The following is a 20,634-nucleotide window of genomic DNA, read 5'->3' as shown; positions in this document are numbered from 1 at the left end:
GTTAAAGTAAAATTAGTGACGGATTAAACTCAAACAATAAAAACATAATAATGGGAGCTAAAGGATTTGTTATTGTTGTACGTATACTGAATGTGAATAGTTATTGTACTAACTTTCCATAATTTCTTTTTAACAACATGATTACAGTCAGGAATACACAGAAGCGCTAAGAAATACTGGCTTAATTTAATTATTTTTTTTAATTCTCAAAGTTAGTCAACGCTGATTTCTGATTCTCGCTAGTTTAAAGCCTCTTAGAGACACAATGTTCGCCTGCTGGCAAGGTTAATTGTTACAGTTAATGATTTACAGCCATGCAAACGTTGCCCCAGTGCCTCCTGCAGTATTGCCGTTCTGTTAATGTCTCTTGTTAATTTCTCCTGTTGGTATTCGTTTCTCATCGTCTTTGGTCCCATCATAACTGACAGGGCCACATGGTGCCACCTGCCAATATCAGACTGTCATTAGCCAGTGGCAATCAATGTCATTTTCAACTGTCATAAATTCTTTTATGATTGGCAAGCTGTATGTCTCCCTGCAGGAGGAAGGTGGAGATCATGCACACGCACAGTCTTTTCACACTGCTGGGGGAGAGGCTGATGATGCACACCAACACGGTCTCTGTCACCACCTACAACACTCTGTATGAGGTAGGGGATTGGCTCATTGACGTGCTATAGCAACATGTATGAAGTGATGCTCTTTTAGTCTGTCAATTATCAGAATTTGAGTAATAGTTGTGGCATTTAATTGACAGCTGTTAATCCCCTGTGTGTGCAGATTCTGACAGAGCAGGTCTGTACTCAGGTGGTTCACAAACCCCACCCTGAGCCCGACTCTACTGTCAAGATCCAGAATCCCAGTAAGTACAAAATCACTGTAGCCTGCATCTGCCATGTCTGTCTGCGGTCTTGGGTCTGCCAATAATGCAGTGTTGTTTTAATGCGAGTCAACAGACAACAAAGCCTTAATTCAAAAGCCGACACTGCTGCCATCTCCCACTTATTAATCTGCCTCTCACTCTCTTGTCCCTCACATTTTTCTCTCTTGTTCAAAATACTTTTTATATATTTGCTTTTCTTACTCTCTCATCCCATTCTTCTTCCCCTTTCTCTCCTCATTACACGATGTTTACCACCCACCCAGTGATTCTAAAGGTAGTGGCCACCCTGTTGAAGAACTCCTCTCCCAGTGCTGAGCTGATGGAAGTCAGAAGACTCTTTCTTTCTGACATGATAAAACTCTTCAGTAACAGCCGTGAGAACCGGCGGTAAGAGTACACAAACGACTAGCATTTAAATTCATCTACTTGTCTTTTGCTTCTTAAATTGCTTCTTATATTTTGATATTAAGCACTTGCTGCTGCCCAACTCACATACAGTGTTTGTGTTGTGTACCAGCTGCCTGCTGCAGTGCTCTGTTTGGCAGGACTGGATGTTTTCCCTCGGATACATCAACCCCAAGAACCCAGAGGAGCAGAAAATTACTGAGATGGTGTACAACATCTTTAGGATCCTGCTCTACCATGCCATCAAATACGAATGGGGAGGGTGGAGGGTCTGGGTTGATACCCTGTCCATCGCACACTCCAAGGTGAGAGTGAGAAATGCACTTTAAGTATCAAAGAGAAAAAGCGTCTTTGTACACTCATTTTACACATTTCACATTTAACGTTTACAATCATCAGTCAATCATTAAGAAATACATTAATGAAGCAACATAAATACCCATTTCCCCATCCAGAGGAGTCTCAATAGACTAGAATATCATGCCTTACATTTGAAGATATTGCTTGGTATTGATCTTTTGAGTGAAGCTTTCTTAAGGGCTGATCAAAGCCTTATTGATTTGTACATATTTATCATACTTATTTTTTTAGGGACCTGCAAGATCCAGAGGAAGTATCATGCTAGATAGATTTTATTTTAATTAACTGATCATCTCTCTGTTCACTTTTCAGTGGTGGGAATTTAACTAACCCATTCTATCATGACAGTGCAAAAGCAAGGGGATATTTTGGATGATGACCTAATAGCCACTTTAGGCTTGCGTCCCAGTTTTATCCATGTAGCCGTTGGTACAGATTATCTATGAGCCCATAAGGACTACCTGGTGAAGAAGTTATTGACGTGAAGGTTAACCATTGTCAGTGGTTGTGTTCCAATCACATAACCAACTATATCCCCACCATGTTTTACAGGTGACCTACGAAGCCCATAAAGAGTACTTGGCTAAGATGTACGAAGAATACCAGCGCCAGGAGGAGGAAAACATGAAGAAGGGGAAGAAAGGCTCTGTGTCCACCATCTCTGGGCTTTCCGCTACACCTGCCCCCGTTGTCAACGGCAACCTGGAGATTGACGACAACTCCCAGACACAGACACCCGAGAGCGAGGCAGAGTACAGCGAGGGGGCTGGCGGAGACTCGCGCAACCTCCTTGCAGAGGGCGCTGTGAAGCGACCCAATGGAGAAGCCCTGACACCCGGGGAGCAAAGCGCTGGTCCAGGGGTGAGGGTGGAGGTCCATGACCTGCTGGTAGACATTAAAGCAGAGAAGGTAGAGGCCACAGAAGTAAAGCTGGATGATCTAGACTTGTCTCCAGAAGGCCTTGGTGGAGGTGTGGGTGGAGGAGGTCGCGGAGTAATAGAGAATGGACCTTTGGTAGAGGTGGATTCTCTCCTGGACAGTGCTTACTGCGCTGTAGTTCAAAACCTAAATGGGAATCTGGTACCTAAAGATGACACGCCAGGCTCAGGGGTTGGCATGGGGTCAAGCCTGGTGCTTTCAGGAGTTAGCCTGGAGGATGATGGGAACATGGGTCCGCTCATCACATTGGCTGATGAGAAAGACAGTGTCCCGAGCAACAATGGATTTCTCTTCAGCAAGGTAGGACGTGATAGGAAGATTAATGTCTTTGATTACTTAAGTTGTATCTGTGGAGCCACATCTTTCCCTTCTGATCTAGAATATAATACCACCAAACAGTCCACTTGCTTTCTGTCCTTATTCTTTCTACTTTCCTCACGTCTTAATGTTATTTTATGTTTTTATTACCCCATTCATCTCTTCCAGGTTGACGAGAAGCTGCTTCCAGCTCTGGCAGCCACAGACCCTCTTGTACTGCCGAGTCCAGACCAGCCCACTCCATCTGGTCCAGTCCCGGCTCACTCCACTACCAGCGCCAGTGATGACCTCAGCCTGCTGGCCCACATGACTAGCTGCGGCTCTGATTTAACACATAGCCACACTGCTGGGGAACTTCCAGAGGACGGGCCCTTCAAGATCGAGAGCCCACTTGCTGACATCAGCTCTATTGCAGAGGCTGAGAGCCAAGCCCAGATCCAGGGATCTAGACCAGATTTCCCAGAGGGAGAGGGCACAACCGGGGCAGAAGGAGAGGCCGCGGGGCTTAAGACTGGGGGAGACACAGCCAGCACCACCTCTGATACAGAGAGGTCGGATGATGGGAAAGACAAGGACACAAAGAAGATCCAAACTACTGCCACCACTCAGGTGTGTTTATCTGTGTACTGCACATGCGTCTCATTTTGTTGTTCACACACGTCTGCAAGTGAGTTTCTTGGTTACTCTAATTGGACATGGCTTCCCCAATGCTATTGTCTGTGTGTATTGATTTGCAGTGATAGCTCGGCTTTCTCTTAGAAGAAAAGCAGTGACTGCCCACACATAAGCTAATTCTTTATTAAATCAGGAAATACAGAAAACAATGTCCCAGAGAGTCTTCTGTGTTTTTTTCTTATGAAATTTAATTTTGTAAACATATGTATGTTAGACCCTTAAGGAATGTAATGAAAGCCCTTTGCTGGCTGACCGAATCTTTGCCCCCACCATGTTTCAGGCCCTCCATGGTCGTACTGCAGCCCAGCTGGAGCGGGACCTACGCGTTGATCTGGGTTTCAGAGGCATGCCCATGACGGAGGAGCAGCGCCGGCAGTTCAGCCCCGGCCCACGCACGACCATGTTCCGCATCCCAGAATTCAAGTGGTCCCCGATGCACCAGAGGTTGCTTACTGACCTTCTGTTTGCCCTGGAGACTGACGTGCATGTGTGGAGGAGGTGAGCTTAATAAGCTTATACTACACTTATGCCTTGTTTTCAGGGCATCTATATAGATGACACATGTATTGCACATTAAGTTAGACAACTATGATGTGTCAATATCCAAACTGTAATTTGAAATCTCCCCTCCAACTTTTATTTCTTATTTCAGCCACTCCACCAAGTCGGTGATGGATTTTGTAAACAGCAATGAGAACATCATCTTCGTCCACAACACGATCCACCTCATTTCTCAGATGGTGGACAACATCATCATCGCCTGTGGAGGCATCCTGCCTCTCCTGTCTGCTGCCACCTCCCCTTCTGTAAGTGGCTCTTCTCTGCCCCTCTGTGGTAGGAGGGAAAACTGCAGGTCAACAGCTGCTTCATAGGCTTGTAACTCAGGTGTCAATGCCAAACACGGACTTTGAAGAACCTGATTCCACCTCTCAGGGCAACATTGATCTTGCGTGATTAAATAGGTTAAAGAATGTGTTGTGTTACATTTTGTAGCTTTTTTTTAACCCTATGAAATCATGATATATACAAAAATCTAAAATAATCTCATAGACTTTAAAAGTTGAAATTTATACTTGCAAAAAGTTAGGATTAGTTTGGCCTTGAGTCAACCAAATAAAATGTCAGCTTTTTCTGAAATCCTCTCATCTACACTTTGCTGTCTATCAAACACTTCTTGCACAGTATTTTAACCTTTATTTAAGCTTTGTTCTATTCCTTTAAATTAACAATCTACTTAATTTGCTAGTTTGATAATCTATTTACTTTAATCACCTTTCTTTTCCTCTCTATGTTACATGTATTCTGTGTACTTTCTTGTCTCTTTTGTCTGTTTTTTGCATGTGCAGAGTTCTAAGAGTAGTGCCAACACTGTAAGTTGCAGTTTCTTCCTCTCTTTCTATTCTACTAATACGTTGTTCTGGTTTATTTACCATTGTGACTGACACTAAACCTTGCTTGTCTGATATGCATAGTGTTTCTATTTGTTGTGCTTCTTTGCTGCTAATTACTACTTCCCTTTATACTGGTTGTATCTGTTGACTTCTCTGCCTCACTGTATCCAGTTCCTAAAGTTATAGGAACTAGATATACTAAACAACATACACTTTGTATAATATTCTAACGCTGTTAGAATTTTATTCAAATAAGGGGAATAGAAAAGACACAAAGGCCATGAGGTGCATTGCTGATAAGGAGAAATTAGAGTTTCCATAAGTCATTAGGGGTTGCATCTGCTAAGCTTGTCCCGTTTGTATCAACACAAAAGAAGGCAGGAGGAGCCGGACCCCAGAGGGGGTCAAACGGAGATGAGGTGACCCCTGTTCCTGGGGGAGGAGGCGCAGGGGGAGAGGTGCGTAAATAGACTGAGACTCCCACCATCACCAGAAGAACTAAGAGCACCAGCCCAAGCCCTTTTGTCCTCACCTTGTGTGTCTGTTATTTCCCAAATGTCTGTTCTCACTTTCTCTGACGATCCTCCAGATGCTTGCACTTTGTCGACTCTCCACAGCCCTGCACATCCTGCTTACTGAAGCAGAGACACAGCAAACCACACACTTGGTTTGCAAGTTTTAACCCCTGCATTGCTGCCTTCAAATTTATTTTCATTCTAAATATACTGAACATTTGGTTATTTATTCACTTAGGTTGGTGTCAACATAAGAGGACGTTGTCTATGAATATCTATGTCTATAAAAATACTATGTCTATAATTGTCGATGAAATATATTCTAGTCTAGCTCTACCTGTCTGTACACTACCACTGTTACTGCTAATAGGCCACACTGCTTCTGTCATGATCCCCCTGTTACCATTACCTGTGTTTCACCACGCTGTACTTCCTTTGTGTTGTGTAGAACTCCTCATGCTCATGGAAGACATGATGATAATACATTTTCCAATGGTTACTTGTATTGTTTAAAAAAAGAGAATACTACATTACCACCACCATTTGTCACCACCTTTCTAAAAACAGTGAGAAAGAATCCATTTTATTTTATAAGCATGCTTGTTTTTCACTGAATAACTGGCAAGCATTTGTGTATATATCCTTCCCTTTGCCAGACGGAGTTGGACAACATTGAGGCGACACAGGGCATGTCTTCAGAGACAGCAGTCACCTTCCTGTCTCGTCTCATGGCCATGGTGGACGTACTGGTGTTTGCCAGCTCTCTCAACTTCAGTGAGATTGAAGCAGAGAAGAACATGTCGTCAGGAGGGCTGATGAGGCAATGCCTCCGCCTGGGTGTGTGCTAGTTCAGTTCATCTTTTGATTATTCTTTTGTTTAATCGGTTAGTCTATAAGATATCAAAAGAAATTCCCTGAGCATAGGATTGTTGTTTTTGCTGAAGAAAAGTAATTAATTAATTAAGAAATAGTTTTATATTAGTTTTATGCCAATTCATTACTCATGAATCAATGCCTAAAATGGGTGTTCATTGCAATAAATGTTTCATGACAAACACCCAAGAAAACAGACAAATCAATGTAAAAGTCACTCAAATTGTGTCAGATTTCTGAGTCATAAACTATTAAACTCTATCTTCTCATTTTGTGCATCTGCTTATTTATGATAGGTCTTAAATTAAGTTGATTGATTAAAAATTATTTATATTGGATATTCATTTTGTGGTATTGTTCTTAGAACAACTGGAGATTCCCTTAAAACAAATACATTTACGTATCTGTAGTACATAAAAAGAGATACGATATGCCATCTAACAAACCCTATGCAGTATAAAATACTTACAGCCAGGTTTCATCTCCACCTTTTTGTGTCCATCAGTATGCTGCGTAGCAGTGAGGAACTGTCTGGAGTGCAGGCAGAGACAGAGAGACCGAAGCTGCAAATCCTCCTTAACCAGCAGCAAGTCACAGGACAGCCTCCACAGTGCCTCCACCACCAGCAAGGTACCACACACACAGTCACACAGGCACATAAATCGGATGCACATCCTGCACACAACACTTAAAATCTGACAAGGAAACATGCATATGTAGGATGCACCATATTTGACATTCTGTCTTCCATATTTAGCAGGATCCAGACAGACTCCTGCAGGATGTAGACATCAATCGTCTTCGAGCTGTGGTTTTCAGAGATGTGGTAGGTATTTGTTTGTGTGTATTTTTAGTGCATACAGTATGCATATGGGTACAAGTGCAAAGAGTGTTGTATTAACTGAATAAATCTGTGTGTGTGTGTGTGTGTGTGTGTGTGTGTGTGTGTGTGTGTGTGTGTGTGTGTGTGTGGTGTGTTTTGCTGTAGGATGACAGTAAGCAGGCTCAGTTTCTGGCGCTGGCAGTCGTCTACTTTATCTCAGTTCTCATGGTATCCAAGTACCGGGACATTTTGGAACCCCAGCGAGAGATTGGACGGTCCACCAGCCTATCAGGGAGAAGCATCCGCCACGAAATTAACTCCCCAACCAGTACAGGTGATTCTCGTTTTTCTTTCATTGCAATATCCTCAATATTAGAGAGTAATCTTGGATGAGCTGGTGGTGACTTATCATTGTAGCGTTTGTACTGTGACTACTGGCTTCAGATTAACTACAATACCTTTGTCAAGAATATAAAAAAGAATTGAGGATGAAAGAGAAAAGGACAAAGACAGAAGATTATTACTTGACAGAGAAATAAAGCTTACAAGCAGAGATTGAATAAAAACAGACAATACTGTGCGTTGTGGAATTGTTTAGCAATGCATTTTACAAAGAGATACACTATTCTTTTGCAATTTGTGTGTGTTCCTCCAGAACACCCATCCACAGCCTTCTCTGACCGTGACAAACAGACCCCCACTCCCGTGGACGACTCTCCCCGGGCAGGCCTCCCACACACAGACTCAGGCATCGGAGAGGAGGGCCATGTGGCCGGTTCCTTGAACGGCTCAGAGATGGGTCTGGGGCTTGGCCTCGGCCTGGTGGGGAGGGAGACGGACAGAGACAGGGACAGAGACATGGGAGGAGGAGGTGGGGGAGGAGGCACAGATCTATTGTGTAGTCTGTCAGATGTTAGGAGGTCACAGGAGAGCCTTCTGGATTCTCCCCACAACCCCAACTCCAGCCAAGCCCCGCCTTCGTCTATCTCCAGCATCAGCCAAACAAACAAAGGCATCAATGTCAAGGTTGGTCTGTTTGACCCCATTGATACCTGGTTGCTTGTATGTCTAAATTTGCAGATAGAGTTGATCAATGTTATCCAATGTGGTCAGGAAATGCATATGCATTTAATTTTTACTAGTGAGGGCCTATGCATCCTTCAGCACTTTTAAATATGGTTTGTATGATCAAGCCGCATCTGTATTTTTAGCTGTGTGGTTGGATCACCTGAGAAAGATTTTAATGCCAGGTCTGAATAGGGTCAACATTTTTCTATATATTCAACTGTTAGTTGGATTATTAATCATTAAAGCATGCCCACTGTTCTTACTCATATACAGTCAAAGTTTACTGCTGGTAAAAAGTTAGTTGTTCTCTATGTTGGATTTTCTCTGAGCCAATAATAATGTTTTTCAACGTAATAAATATATAAAGCCTACATTGAAAACTAAATGTACAAAGTTACAGTACTTGAGAAGACAACACTCTGTACAGCTTGTGTCCTGTAGTCACCAAATAAGTGTGTTGTTCTCTCTGAAATGCAGGAGATATTGAAGAGCTTGGTGGCGGCTCCAGTTGATGGCGGGGATTTGGGACAAGAGTCTGGGCCGACACCTTATCACCCAGACCCTGCCCTGAAGACACACCCCATGCTGCCCATGCAGTTCCACTCCTTCGACAGGTCAGTCCTAGTTACTGCTTGACCTTCAAGAGGCAGAAAAACAGACAGTCAGTTGAGCCTGACATGTCCATCAATTAATCAATTTTTCCAGCCAATACTGATCTTTAGCTAATGTGTTTTGGTGTACTGCTATTTGCCAAATTGCTGTACATCGGTTTTGGAAAAACAGTGGAAACAAAAGTCAATCCATTGATAAGTATTTAGAAAAGGACCTTCCCCTTTGAACAGAGCTCTTTGGATGGAAACGTTTACAGGCTTACATAATGTGGTTTACTTGCCAGCAGTCACGTTGATTTCTTTTGTGAAAATCCAATAATGTACAGATAAGAAAAAACTAAAATGTAAATTCTGCACCATGGCTTGTTTGCAGGAAAACACTTTTACTGTGCACTACATAGAATATAAAAACAGAAAAACAATGATTTTTACTAGCAGCAATTTACCATGTTAATAAATCATGACTGAGACTGTTGATTTTTATTATTTATTCACATTTTTGTCAAATTTAGACTGTCAGGCTAAAATCATATAGGTATAAAGCTATTGTTGCTGAATAATAAAGTTGTTTTACATGACAGGACATAAACAAAGTTTGAAAAGGTTAACATTTTCTTCTCTTGTCTAAACTGTTAACATATAGACGCTCTCACTGAGTGATGACCTGGAGATATCTCCTGTGCAACACTTAGTCTCCTTGATCGTGCTCTGTGGCAGTCCTTGAGAGCTAAGTTATTGATTGAAGGCAGTGTCCATAATAGATCACAAATAGCTCCATATCTATCTCCAAGATGGCCACCCAATGTATCTGTCCCATGCAGACAGGCTTAATACATCTTATGTGTATAAATTAATGGCAAATGCATAGTTACTAACAAACAGCATTTTAAGAAGTTTTTAAACAAAGATAAGTTAGTTCTTCTAAACATTTTTCTGAAATTTAAATGTGCATTATCTCTAGTTTGTTTGTTGCAACCTTATAAGAAATAGAAATGATTGTATTATGCTACATTCTGATAAATGCATATATGGATTATATTAACAGCACCGGTTCTGAAAATGTTTTACAACAATTAAAAACAGATCTATAATCTGAAATAATTAATGTACATATGATAATGTTCAAATTTTAGAATTGCATTTTATTTTACTACGTATTTGTTTGACATTTAAGATACTCCCTGACGTTGATAAAGACTGAAGCTTCCAATTGTACCATAATATTATTTTTAGCTCCTGGAATTTGTTAACCTTGTTGAGTTCGAAAACAAAGCAAGAAAGGATCTTGTGATTTGGGGACACTCCTGGACACTCTAACAAAACTGAAGTCTACTGGACATTCATCCTCACTCCCATTCATAGATGTTCTCACAGAATGACCAACATCCAGAGCCATGATACCACTGAGGAGCATTTGATAAAGAGTATTGTCTGTGTGCAGGTTTGTCTGATGCCTTTGTGTCTCTTCTCTCACAGGAGTGTTATGGTTCCGGTCAAAAAGCCGCCACCTGGTAGCCTGTCAGTCAACACAGTGGGCACGCCCACAACTAGTGGAGCGGCCACTCCCAGCAGCACACCCAACATTTTTGCTGCTGCAACTGCAACACCCAAGAGCATGATCAACACTACAGGTTATAACACACAGATGTAGTGCACTTATAAAAACCTAAAAGTCTTCGCACCCACGTCTATCAATTCAACTCCTGAATCTAAATCTTTAGATATTTTATATATAGTGTGTGTGTGTGTGTGTGTGTGCGTGTGTGCGTGTGTGTGTATATATGTGTATTAATTTTTGCACTGGATCTATTTAGTGTGCAGTTAAGGAGAGGCAGCAGACACACACCCGCGGTTTAACAAATGTGCTTGTGTGAAAGGCCACCAGCAATTCAAAGGCTGCTCCATGAAGCAGGGCTGAGTTTATTCTCTTAGTAAAAACTCTTTGATGCTTTACTCTGAACAAACTAGAATTGAAACAAACCAAACACATTGTTCCGGCAGAAGCTTTCATGATTAGTTTTAGTTTTTTTCAAGGGTGGGATCCAGATCGGTGGAGTTCCAGATACAACAGCAAGTTAATTTTGGGGAACTCTGATGTCGGACAATGTACCTTTGACAAATTTGGTACTCCATGTCGGAAAACAAAACAGATAAAGAGAAAAGCATGTATTAAGTATTCTTTGACCCAAAGAAGGATAGAATAAATTGACAAGATAAGACTTAATTACACATCCACTGACCATTCTTTGTAGAATAATTCTATTTGTTTTCAAGGCTTTGACTAGCTGTCAGACATATTGGACTGTGTCATACATGCATAATGGACAAGGAAGGGATTTGTTCCCATAAATGGATTCTGCATATTGATTGCAAAGCTATTTTCACAAACGGGGGCCATTACCAGAAGACAACCAGCAGCACGTCCGGTGAAATAGTATCCAAATTGAATTTGGTCGCAACTGACCGGGACATTAATACATTTCCTTTTATTGTTATCCTGCGCACTAATATTGATCATTGATTCATGTTACAATAGCACTTGTCTTATTTTTCATCACTCTCCCTCCTCTCTGTCCTGTCAAGGTGCCACAGACTCTGCCTCTTCTTCGTCCTCTTCTTCGTCATTTGTTAACGGTGCTACTAGTAAGAATCTGCCAGCTGTGCAGACAGTGGCACCGATGCCAGAAGACACTATGGAAAATATGAGGTCAGAGCTCTCACCATGGCACCGCTCTTCATTCACTTTCCTCCCGCTGTTTTTTTTTTTTTTTCTCCTCCCTTTGACTTTTGTTTTTACATTGATTTGTCCGTTTTCTTGGGTGCCTGTCGTTTTTCCACTTCATGCCTGTCCCTCTTTCACTTCACACTTAGGTCTTCATCCTTCCCAAAGAATTCTCACTAGCAGCTCACTCTCACAGTCATTACTGATATCATACAGCAGGGTTAGATCGGGGACAGCCGGGGTCACCCACATGCTTTTTGAGGCCTGGGTAAAAATACCTGTCACCTAGTCACTATATCTTTTAAGAATGTCAGGAACAATGTAGATGTCCCTTTTTTCTGATATGTTAAACTTGAATGGTTAATTTGGTAGATGCACTGCGTGGCAAATTACTAGAGATCCAAAGTCACAAAAAACAGTTGATTAATCAGCCATAAAAAGGATATTTGACTGATCCGAATATTGCTCTTTAAAGCTGATATTACCTAATAATATTAGTTTCCTGAAAGCTAGTAAAACTATTTAACCTGTAGTAACTCACTCCCTCACATATGTTTTGCTCGCATGCACGCATACCACCCACACATCTCACTCAGTCTACACTATGGTGCTTTTCATCTCTGACATGGCAGCTGTGTTTTAATGTCACATTTACAATAAACTGTAAAAATATCAGCAATCCCGATGGATTACTTATTTGAAAACATGTAAATGAAATTGTCATAAACATAAATCTGTGTTTTAGGTGTGTTTTAATACTTTGTATAGGCATCTGACACTCGCTAATAAAATACAAGATGATCTGCGATATGTTAGTAATTAGGAAATAGCATTACGATAAGAAATAATATATAATTCATTTTTTGTACTGTAACATTTATGTCATTGTACTCTCTCCTTAGACATGTTAGACCGTTTTTCATATGTGCAGTTAATGTGTGCTTCTGAACGTGCACACGCATGTGAGAGAGAGCGTGCGTGTGTGTGCATGTGTTCTTTAATCAGTGTGCATGTCTGTATGTGTGTGTTTGAATGTGTGTGGTTTGTATTGCAGTTCCTATTGTGAGGTGGCGCAATGTGCGCTGCGCAGCGGTCAGACGCCCCCTGAGCTCAAGTCTTTTAGCTCTCTGGCAGGCTTCCAGGCAGCTCCCCGAGATGCAGGACAGTGTTTTAGGCAAGGAGATACTCGACCACCCCTTCCCCCTCTGCCCCATCTCCACCACACAACCTCTGCTACGCCCAATCCACTATTTAATGTTCCCAGAATGCCGTTGGGAGAACAGACAGACATCTTTGTTAACAGCTTCAACAGTTAGCATCACTCATATTTTTTATATCAGTCACTTCTGGCATGGCCGTCTCCTCACACTAACCCCATACTAAAGACCAGACCTGAGTCAAACTGTCTCTGCAAACAACTTGTAGCAAAAGTTTGCTTAAACTGACCCAAAATCCTGTTTTAACCTTTATTTTATCTGTTGTATATGTCACCCATCTACTGCTCTAAGCAGTTTAAAACCAAATTTGTAAACACTAATGACCCAGGTCTGTTTCAGAAGTCATCTGCTTAGGCCGAGAATATGCACTTCACTGCCTTACTTTCTCCATTTCTTAACTGAACATAGAAACGAAAAGCATTTTATCTGCACTTGATCCACACATGTGCACACACAAAAGCAAGTTAAGATACAGTTTGAAGAATATTGTGCGGTTTAAAGTTTCAACATTTTTTGTAGGTTTAGCTTTTATTGCACTTCCAGCTTCACCCATTTCACAATGCTAAGTTGATTAACAAATAGCTTTAAAACTATAGTGCAATACTTTTTACTTACAATACTAACCCAGGCATGTTACTTCCATACCAAACCATCTTTAATTCTGTACATTTTTGTGTCTTCTGTGTTCATTTCAAACATTTTTCTATTTCTTCCTCTTTAACGTCTCTAAGCTTGCTTTTTCCATCTCCTCTCCTTTGTTATTTGTCCTTTCCTCCCGTTTTCTCTACTCATTTCTTTCTTGCATGTTTCTCTCGGTTCGTTTCTCACCTACTGTATACAGTATCCCCAGGGTTTTTCCTTACATGCACCTCTAACCTCATCTGTATGTTGCTTATTTTTCCTCAATCCTATTCTCTTCATCTTCCTCTCACTTATGTCCACCACAGCATCACCACCAAGCTGGAGCGCGCTCTGGAGAAGGTGGCGCCGCTGCTGAGGGAGATTTTTGTGGATTTTGCTCCCTTTCTGTCCAGGACGCTGCTGGGTAGCCATGGGCAGGAACTGCTCATAGAAGGTACAGGTGCTGTACACGGCTCCTTTTTCTATAACTGGCGTCTCTCTGTGGAGTCTCCCCATTCACTGTCCCTCACCGCGATGTTGTGTTTGATAAAGACTGAGAGAAAAAGAAACGAGTGAGTGGACGAGTGGATGTATCACTATGTGATTAGTTGAGAGTGAGTGAATGAGTAGGCGAGTGTCTTTGAGCTGGCTGCTTCACCCATTCGTCAAGCAGGTATGAAGTCACAGTATTTTGCTCTATTTTTAAACAGCTAGCTAGATAATGACATTTGAAAATCAGATTACTGTTAGTTCATTGTTAGCATTACTATGGTATTACCCACTGTCCACCTGCTTCCTGGCGTCCTGTTTTTGTGATCCACTGTCTCAGTGTTGATTTCTCCCTCTTCTCCCTCTTCTCCCTTCCTGCTCCTTCCCCTCCTACCCCCTACTCTCTCCTTAATCACCTTTCTCTCAACTGTTTGTTCCTGTCTTCTCTGTGGCATGGTTTTTATAAACTTGACTACAATGACTGTATACAATAGCAGAAGCCACTGACACTACAGTGTCTTCTTTGATGATATTTTTGTCTCTCGGGGCGGTGTGCGTGTGTGTGTGTGTGTGTGTGTGTGTGTGTGTGTGTGTGTGTGTGTGTGTGTGCGCGCATGTGTGTGTGTGTGTGTGTGTTAGAGAGAAAGAAAGATAGGCTCCTGACTGTGTTGTATTTCTTTGTGCTGCAGGTCTTGTATGCATGAAGTCTAGCACGTCTGTGGTGGAGCTTGTAATGCTGCTGTGCTCTCAGGTTGGTAACTCCTCACTGCTCCTCTCTGTCTCTCTATTTACTGCCCTCACACATTTTGTCAATACTTAAGAGTCGCTCTTAATTTGTCAGGTTTCTCACCCATTCTGAAAGTTTTTTTAGACACATAGTCATCGGCCGAGTCAGTTGCATACAGGAAGCTCTCAAATTATTGATCTGCCCTGTGAGGCAGGGTTGCCTATGTAATGAGCGCATTGCAGATGTAATATAATATCAACTTATATGCATCATCACACCATAGTTATTCCTCGTCAATATCAAGGCAATAAAATGTATTTTTCACTGTCACATACACATCACATACACTTTCATGACTGGATTTTACTTTTAAGAACACAACACAACGGCAACACAGCTTCATCTATTTAGAATGTTATTTATCTAACTTCCGTTTAAAGTCACTATCTCTATTTTTCTGAATAACACTGAAACTATTAACTAACTGAAAGAGTAACAAAAGAGAAGCACTTACCAATGCAGTGCTTTCCACTGATAGCGTAGGCGTCCAGTGTTCTTTTTCTTTTATATTATGAAGTTTGTCTCCCAACTATTGTATGTTTAATTGGCTGCCTCTAAGAGCTCTTGTCCTGAGATGAGCACCTCAGTTCTTTTTCTTCAACTCTGCCACCATGGTCCCAGTTTTTTTCTCTCCATTTTTACTGCTTCATCTTCAACCGTAACATCAGACACCTCTGCTTTTCTGGTCCATTTTAACTCAGTGTTTCAGTGGCAACTGCTTTCATCTCCTACCACTCTCCAAAGTGCCCAGTCTTCTCACCACTCCCTCTCTTTTCTCCTCCCCTCTACCCTCCTGCCTAGCTGCTCGTCAGCATGTATAGTATTACCCCCGGCTCCGGCCTTGTCTGCCATTAGATGCCCAGGAGAGCAAACCCTAGCCTAGATATCGATCCTCTGGATGGAAAGGGTGTAACAGGAGATGCTCGCCTTAAGAGCTAGTGGAGCTAATGGAGCTCTGAAAGCTTGAGGATTCCAGCAACACTCTCATTCTGCTCAGAAGTCTCCACTCTAATATGCACACTCTTAGACCGGTGCATTTTCATTGACAATTGGAGAGCTCTTATGATGTTTCTTCATCCTTATACTGTGCAGTCTTGTTCTTGTGTACCTTCACACTGCTGATGGTAGAGGATGGGCCTCTATATTTCCTCTCGAATACAGCTGTTTCTATCTCTCTATTTACCCATACAGCTTTGTGAAGGCTATACCATGTATACCCACATAGCTCTGGTATGTTTTTTATGTTTGTTTGTTAAACCATAGTCAATATACATTGTAATTGATAAGCAGGACTGCTTTATAGCCATATTCAATTCTCAGGATTTAGCGAGTAAGTATCTGGATTTCATATGTATTTAATTCACAGATTAGCCAAAAACAGACATTCAATTTGGCAATGACCAGGTTTTCAACTACATTTCCCAAAAATGTATATCCTTATGAAAATACATAGGCATTGAGAATTTTATCCTCTACACTTAGGAGTGGCAGAACTCCATTCAGAAGAACGCTGGACTGGCCTTCATTGAGCTCATCAACGAGGGAAGGTAATCCATCACACAGAGATATATAATTCACCGTGATTCTCCGATTAACAGTAACAGTGATATCAGTCCACACAACTAATGGGAGTGATAGAGCGCTATTGATAATCTTGCCAATTTAAATGCACAGTTCCATGTATGATCAGTGGGAAATCGAATAATTACAGTGCAATTAAATGTGCAGTTGATTTGTGTTGGTCTATTTTCAGTGCCTGTAATCTTGTTTTTCTTTTACTCCAAACTGTATTACACCTCAATTAAAGGACAACACAAAAAAGAATACACATCCATAAAAAAGATGCTACCTTTTAAAAGTTTGTTGCTGTACCCATCCATACATAAGCTTTAGCAGCAGATAGACCAATCTTATTGATTTAGATAAGGTTGCCAAATTGATGGAAACTTGCTTACATTCCCTTGCGTTGAGAATTAGATTAGATTAGTGTTGCTAAGGCCTTTAATGTTAATTGCTCTCTTTACTCCTACTACCAGACTTCTCTGCCACGCCATGAAGGATCATATTGTGCGTGTTGCCAACGAAGCAGAGTTCATCCTGAACAGACAGAGGGCGGAGGATGTACACAAACACGCTGAATTCGAGGTAAACACAAAGCACCACTTGCACTGTTTGTCATGATATGTGACATCATTAAACCCTGCGGGTTAAAAGCCATGTGAAGGGGCTAGTGTGAAGTGTTCATAGTTGTTAGTGATTGTCACCAACAAATACCTGCATTTATTTAGTAAATTGCTACTTCCAATTAGAAAAATCTACACTGATTTCCTATGCTTATGCATCATTAAGTGTTTCGGGAGGACATACTGTACAGCAACTGTCTCCCTGTCACACAATCTCCTCATCTTTGACAGTAACACTCTGGTTTCTTTCTACCTCCCGCTTTCCTCCAGTCTAACTGTGCCCAGTACGCTGTGGACCGGAGAGAAGAGGAGAAAATGTGCGATCACCTCATCAGTGCCGCCAAGCACAGAGATCATGTGACCGCTAACCAGCTGAAACAGAAGATTCTCAACATCTTGACCAATAAGCACGGAGCGTGGGGGACAATGTCGCAGAGGTGAGAGGGAGATGCGAGGAAGTGCGTGTCAAATTATACTCTGGGACATTTTTAGATTGCTGTTCCACAGGATGTCATTTGTCGGCAGACGTTACACCAGTTGAGTGCACATGGAACACTCCTCGCATATAATGAGAAAGTTGCATCAGTATCTTTAGTCAATATGTGATTTGTTAATCTTAACAGGTGGACGGACCTAGTTTGTTTTGTTCACCCGTGACTAGTTGACCGTCCTATCAGTGACTCTTTTGGTTCTGTGTGCACCTTCCATCATGTTTTGGACATATCGCTAGAACACATTCCCACTGTATACTATTGCTTTTGTTTGTATAAAAGTAAATGTAGCGCAATTTAAACCGTAAATTCAGGAAGCCAGTGGAGTAGCATTAGCTTCACATCAAAGAATCAGAAAATCTGTTTCAAGTTTTCAGATTGTGGATATGAACATTGCTGAAATATAAATATTTATAAAAGAAGACATGGGCCGTGTAAAGCAGACTCCATGAAAAAATCAGGTATTAATAAACATAATTAATCGTACATCGACTTCAGCACACACAGACAGCTGAATCCTAAAGACGTAACTGCCGGGTATCTGTGAAAGACTTATCGCCTTTTTTAGCTCACTCACACACACATGAAATCAATGATTGCTCATTATACAGAGCTGCCTCCAGACTTAAGGAGGACATGTGATTTATTTTGAGAACATGTGACATGCAGCATCTGAGGCCTGTCTTCCTCATGTCACTTTTGATTAAGTAAATTGTATGCCACAAATTGCATGCTGTTAATAAACACTGTTTGCACTCAATTAATTAAGTGAAATTGCATCTCAAGTGCTCTTGCCTCGATTATATTTAAAAGAATGGGTTGACATTAGCATAATGCTTATTGAAAATTGCAATCACACTTGATGTCTAAACCTTGTTTTTTTTCTGTTTTTTCATAAAGCTCATAAGGGTAGATCAGTCATTTTGATGATTTTCCATTAATCTTAAAGCCAGTTATTGGTGTTTGCAGAGTTGAAAAGGTCTGTCAAACTCATCCCTATGGTCAAATAATGCCCTTCAAGCCAATAAAGAAGAAACTTTTGACTGCCGGAAATTTGTTCTGGAAGTTGCCATAAATGTCATCTGTAAATTCCGCTTTAATTCCAATTTTCTTTTCCTTGAAGGACAAGTCACAAAATGCACACCTTGGTTTCCTAACACAAAAGTTCCTCTTTGTTTCTCCTTTTTTATATCGTCAGCCAATTACATGACTTCTGGCGTCTAGACTACTGGGAGGACGACCTGAGGAGGAGAAGACGATTTGTGCGAAATGCCTCTGGATCCACTCATGCCGACGTGTCACTAAAAGCTCTGGAGGACTACGGTCAGTAATGTGTACAAATGCAAACATGTTGCTCTTGGTCAATATCTGCTTTTTGCATACACCCAACCCTCACATGCACACTTAAAAACACACTCAAACAGGTACAGAAGAAGATGAGGAGGGACTTAAGTCGAAGAAAACATTCCGCAGCCAATCAGTGGTCACCCAGAACCCAGAGGCGGAGTTAATGCTGGAAGGAGACGATGACACTGTCAGCCTGCTGCAGGAAAAAGAGATGGATAACCTTGCTGGTAAGATGCACTCGTATAAAGACACACACAGTCACCGTGCAACAGAACGACTGAACAGCAAACTGTTTATGACTCTTGTTTTTAGTACGTTTCCGTCCAAGACTTTTTACCTCCAAAGGCAAGTCATTTGAAAGTTTTGAAGCTGCACTAATCATCCGGGTGATTCATCAGACTTAATAAAATTAAATCATAATTTACTAATACCTGATGAAGGACTAAATACCTAATTCAATCCAGTTCCTCTCTGACGTCCGACACAACTGATGGATTGTTGAAATAGTATGTAAAGTAGAATAAACAAATACATAATAAATCTTAACTAACCTCCAATTATTCTATTACAGTAGGTTTGCCATTTTATCATCTGTTGTGTGTGTGGGTTAGGGTTACCTGAGTAATACGTGTGTCTCCCCAGGCCCTGTGGTTCTGAGTACTCCAGCTCAGTTGGTAGCTCCAGTGGTGGTGGCTCGGGGCACTCTGTCCATCACGACTACTGAGATCTACTTTGAGGTGGATGAAGAGGATCCTACGTTTAAGACAACTGAAGCTAAAGTAAGCTGTCCTTTTGTGTTTTAAACAAGCAAACTTACTTACTGCTTTTCATTCATTTATCCAAATAATTTGGGATTGATTTGTCCATAAATGTGTAGGTTTTTCTTTATGTTAAAATATTTTTTTCAAAGGATGTCCAACCTCAACAGGTACTGGCCTACTCAGAGGGTCTGCACGGTAAATGGATGTTCAGTGAGATCCGAGCGGTGTTTTCCAGACGCTACCTGCTGCAGAACACCGGACTAGAGGTCTTCATGGCCAACAGAAGTAAGTCTGCAGATTTCTTATTAACTGCATTGACACAGTCACAAAACTGTACAGTATGCACCTGTTACCAAAAGTCTGTTCCAAGATCCCAGCCACTAATAGTGTTGATTGTTTCTCTGCCATATGGTCATCAAGCCTATAAATACATAATAAGTGCAAAAATACGACATATGCAGCAGTGTATCTTTTTTCCACTTAAAGTCAAGTTCAGCACCGTGTTTCTGGCAGTGTATAGAAAGGAATTTTACTAAAAATAGATATCATATGAAAATTGTGGCTTTTAGCAATGTGTATTTAGTAAAAAAATTAATTGAATTTTTTTTGTAGGAGAAAAAAAACAAACTGTAAGACTTGACTGAAGTATACCTGTATAAGAGTATACCCCTTTTTATGCAAATGTGTATCCTCTCTTATTTTGCCTTTCCTTTTATTCAACATTGTTATTTCTTCAGTTTACTGTAGTTCAGAATGAAGACCTCTGGCTGGGCTCTAGTCTTGACACAAATGCCATCACTATACACTATTGTTTTGCTGTTTGGTACCAGTTCAACATTAGTTGTCATGGTGAGTGACTGACTTAATGTGGTCTATATGCTCTTGTCTCTTCTTCTCTCCAGCGTCCGTGATGTTTAACTTCCCGGACCAGGCCACAGTGAAAAGGGTTGTCTACAGTCTCCCACGGGTTGGGGTGGGAACGAGTTATGGCCTGCCCCAGGCCAGGTAGGTGCAGAGTATAATCAGCTGGTCCACCACTATTCTGAGTTGGAGAGGTATTTCTTGCTGGTGTGATAGTAATAAGTGTGTGTGTGTGTGTGTGTGTGTGTGTGTGTGTGTGTGTGTGTGTGTGTGTGTGTGTGTGTGTGTGTGTGT

The 20,634-nt window shown here is 41.4% G+C and overlaps 1 protein-coding gene across 1 annotated transcript in view; it reads left to right on the top strand.

The window, feature by feature from the left end:
* The window catches only part of nbeaa (neurobeachin a), an 85,310-nt gene that overhangs the window by 56,956 nt on the left and 7,720 nt on the right, over positions 1–20,634 (top strand). Inside the window, 29 exon segments of the mRNA XM_034890339.1 lie at positions 542–650; positions 781–862; positions 1,147–1,270; positions 1,401–1,593; positions 2,201–2,887; positions 3,074–3,514; positions 3,861–4,078; positions 4,233–4,386; positions 4,927–4,950; positions 5,346–5,429; positions 6,143–6,323; positions 6,865–6,989; positions 7,117–7,185; positions 7,348–7,516; positions 7,838–8,208; positions 8,728–8,864; positions 10,338–10,492; positions 11,445–11,568; positions 12,638–12,757; positions 13,748–13,875; positions 14,600–14,661; positions 16,180–16,244; positions 16,734–16,842; positions 17,151–17,317; positions 18,570–18,694; positions 18,796–18,945; positions 19,361–19,497; positions 19,629–19,764; positions 20,382–20,508. Coding sequence (XP_034746230.1) covers positions 542–650; positions 781–862; positions 1,147–1,270; positions 1,401–1,593; positions 2,201–2,887; positions 3,074–3,514; positions 3,861–4,078; positions 4,233–4,386; positions 4,927–4,950; positions 5,346–5,429; positions 6,143–6,323; positions 6,865–6,989; positions 7,117–7,185; positions 7,348–7,516; positions 7,838–8,208; positions 8,728–8,864; positions 10,338–10,492; positions 11,445–11,568; positions 12,638–12,757; positions 13,748–13,875; positions 14,600–14,661; positions 16,180–16,244; positions 16,734–16,842; positions 17,151–17,317; positions 18,570–18,694; positions 18,796–18,945; positions 19,361–19,497; positions 19,629–19,764; positions 20,382–20,508 — 4,773 coding nt within the window.

This window comes from Etheostoma cragini, chromosome 13 (genome assembly GCF_013103735.1).
Source record: "Etheostoma cragini isolate CJK2018 chromosome 13, CSU_Ecrag_1.0, whole genome shotgun sequence".
In the NCBI taxonomy this organism is placed as follows: domain Eukaryota; kingdom Metazoa; phylum Chordata; class Actinopteri; order Perciformes; family Percidae; genus Etheostoma; species Etheostoma cragini.
The sequence above is the reverse complement of the archived record's forward strand: the minus strand, read 5'-3'. Positions and strand labels throughout refer to the sequence as shown.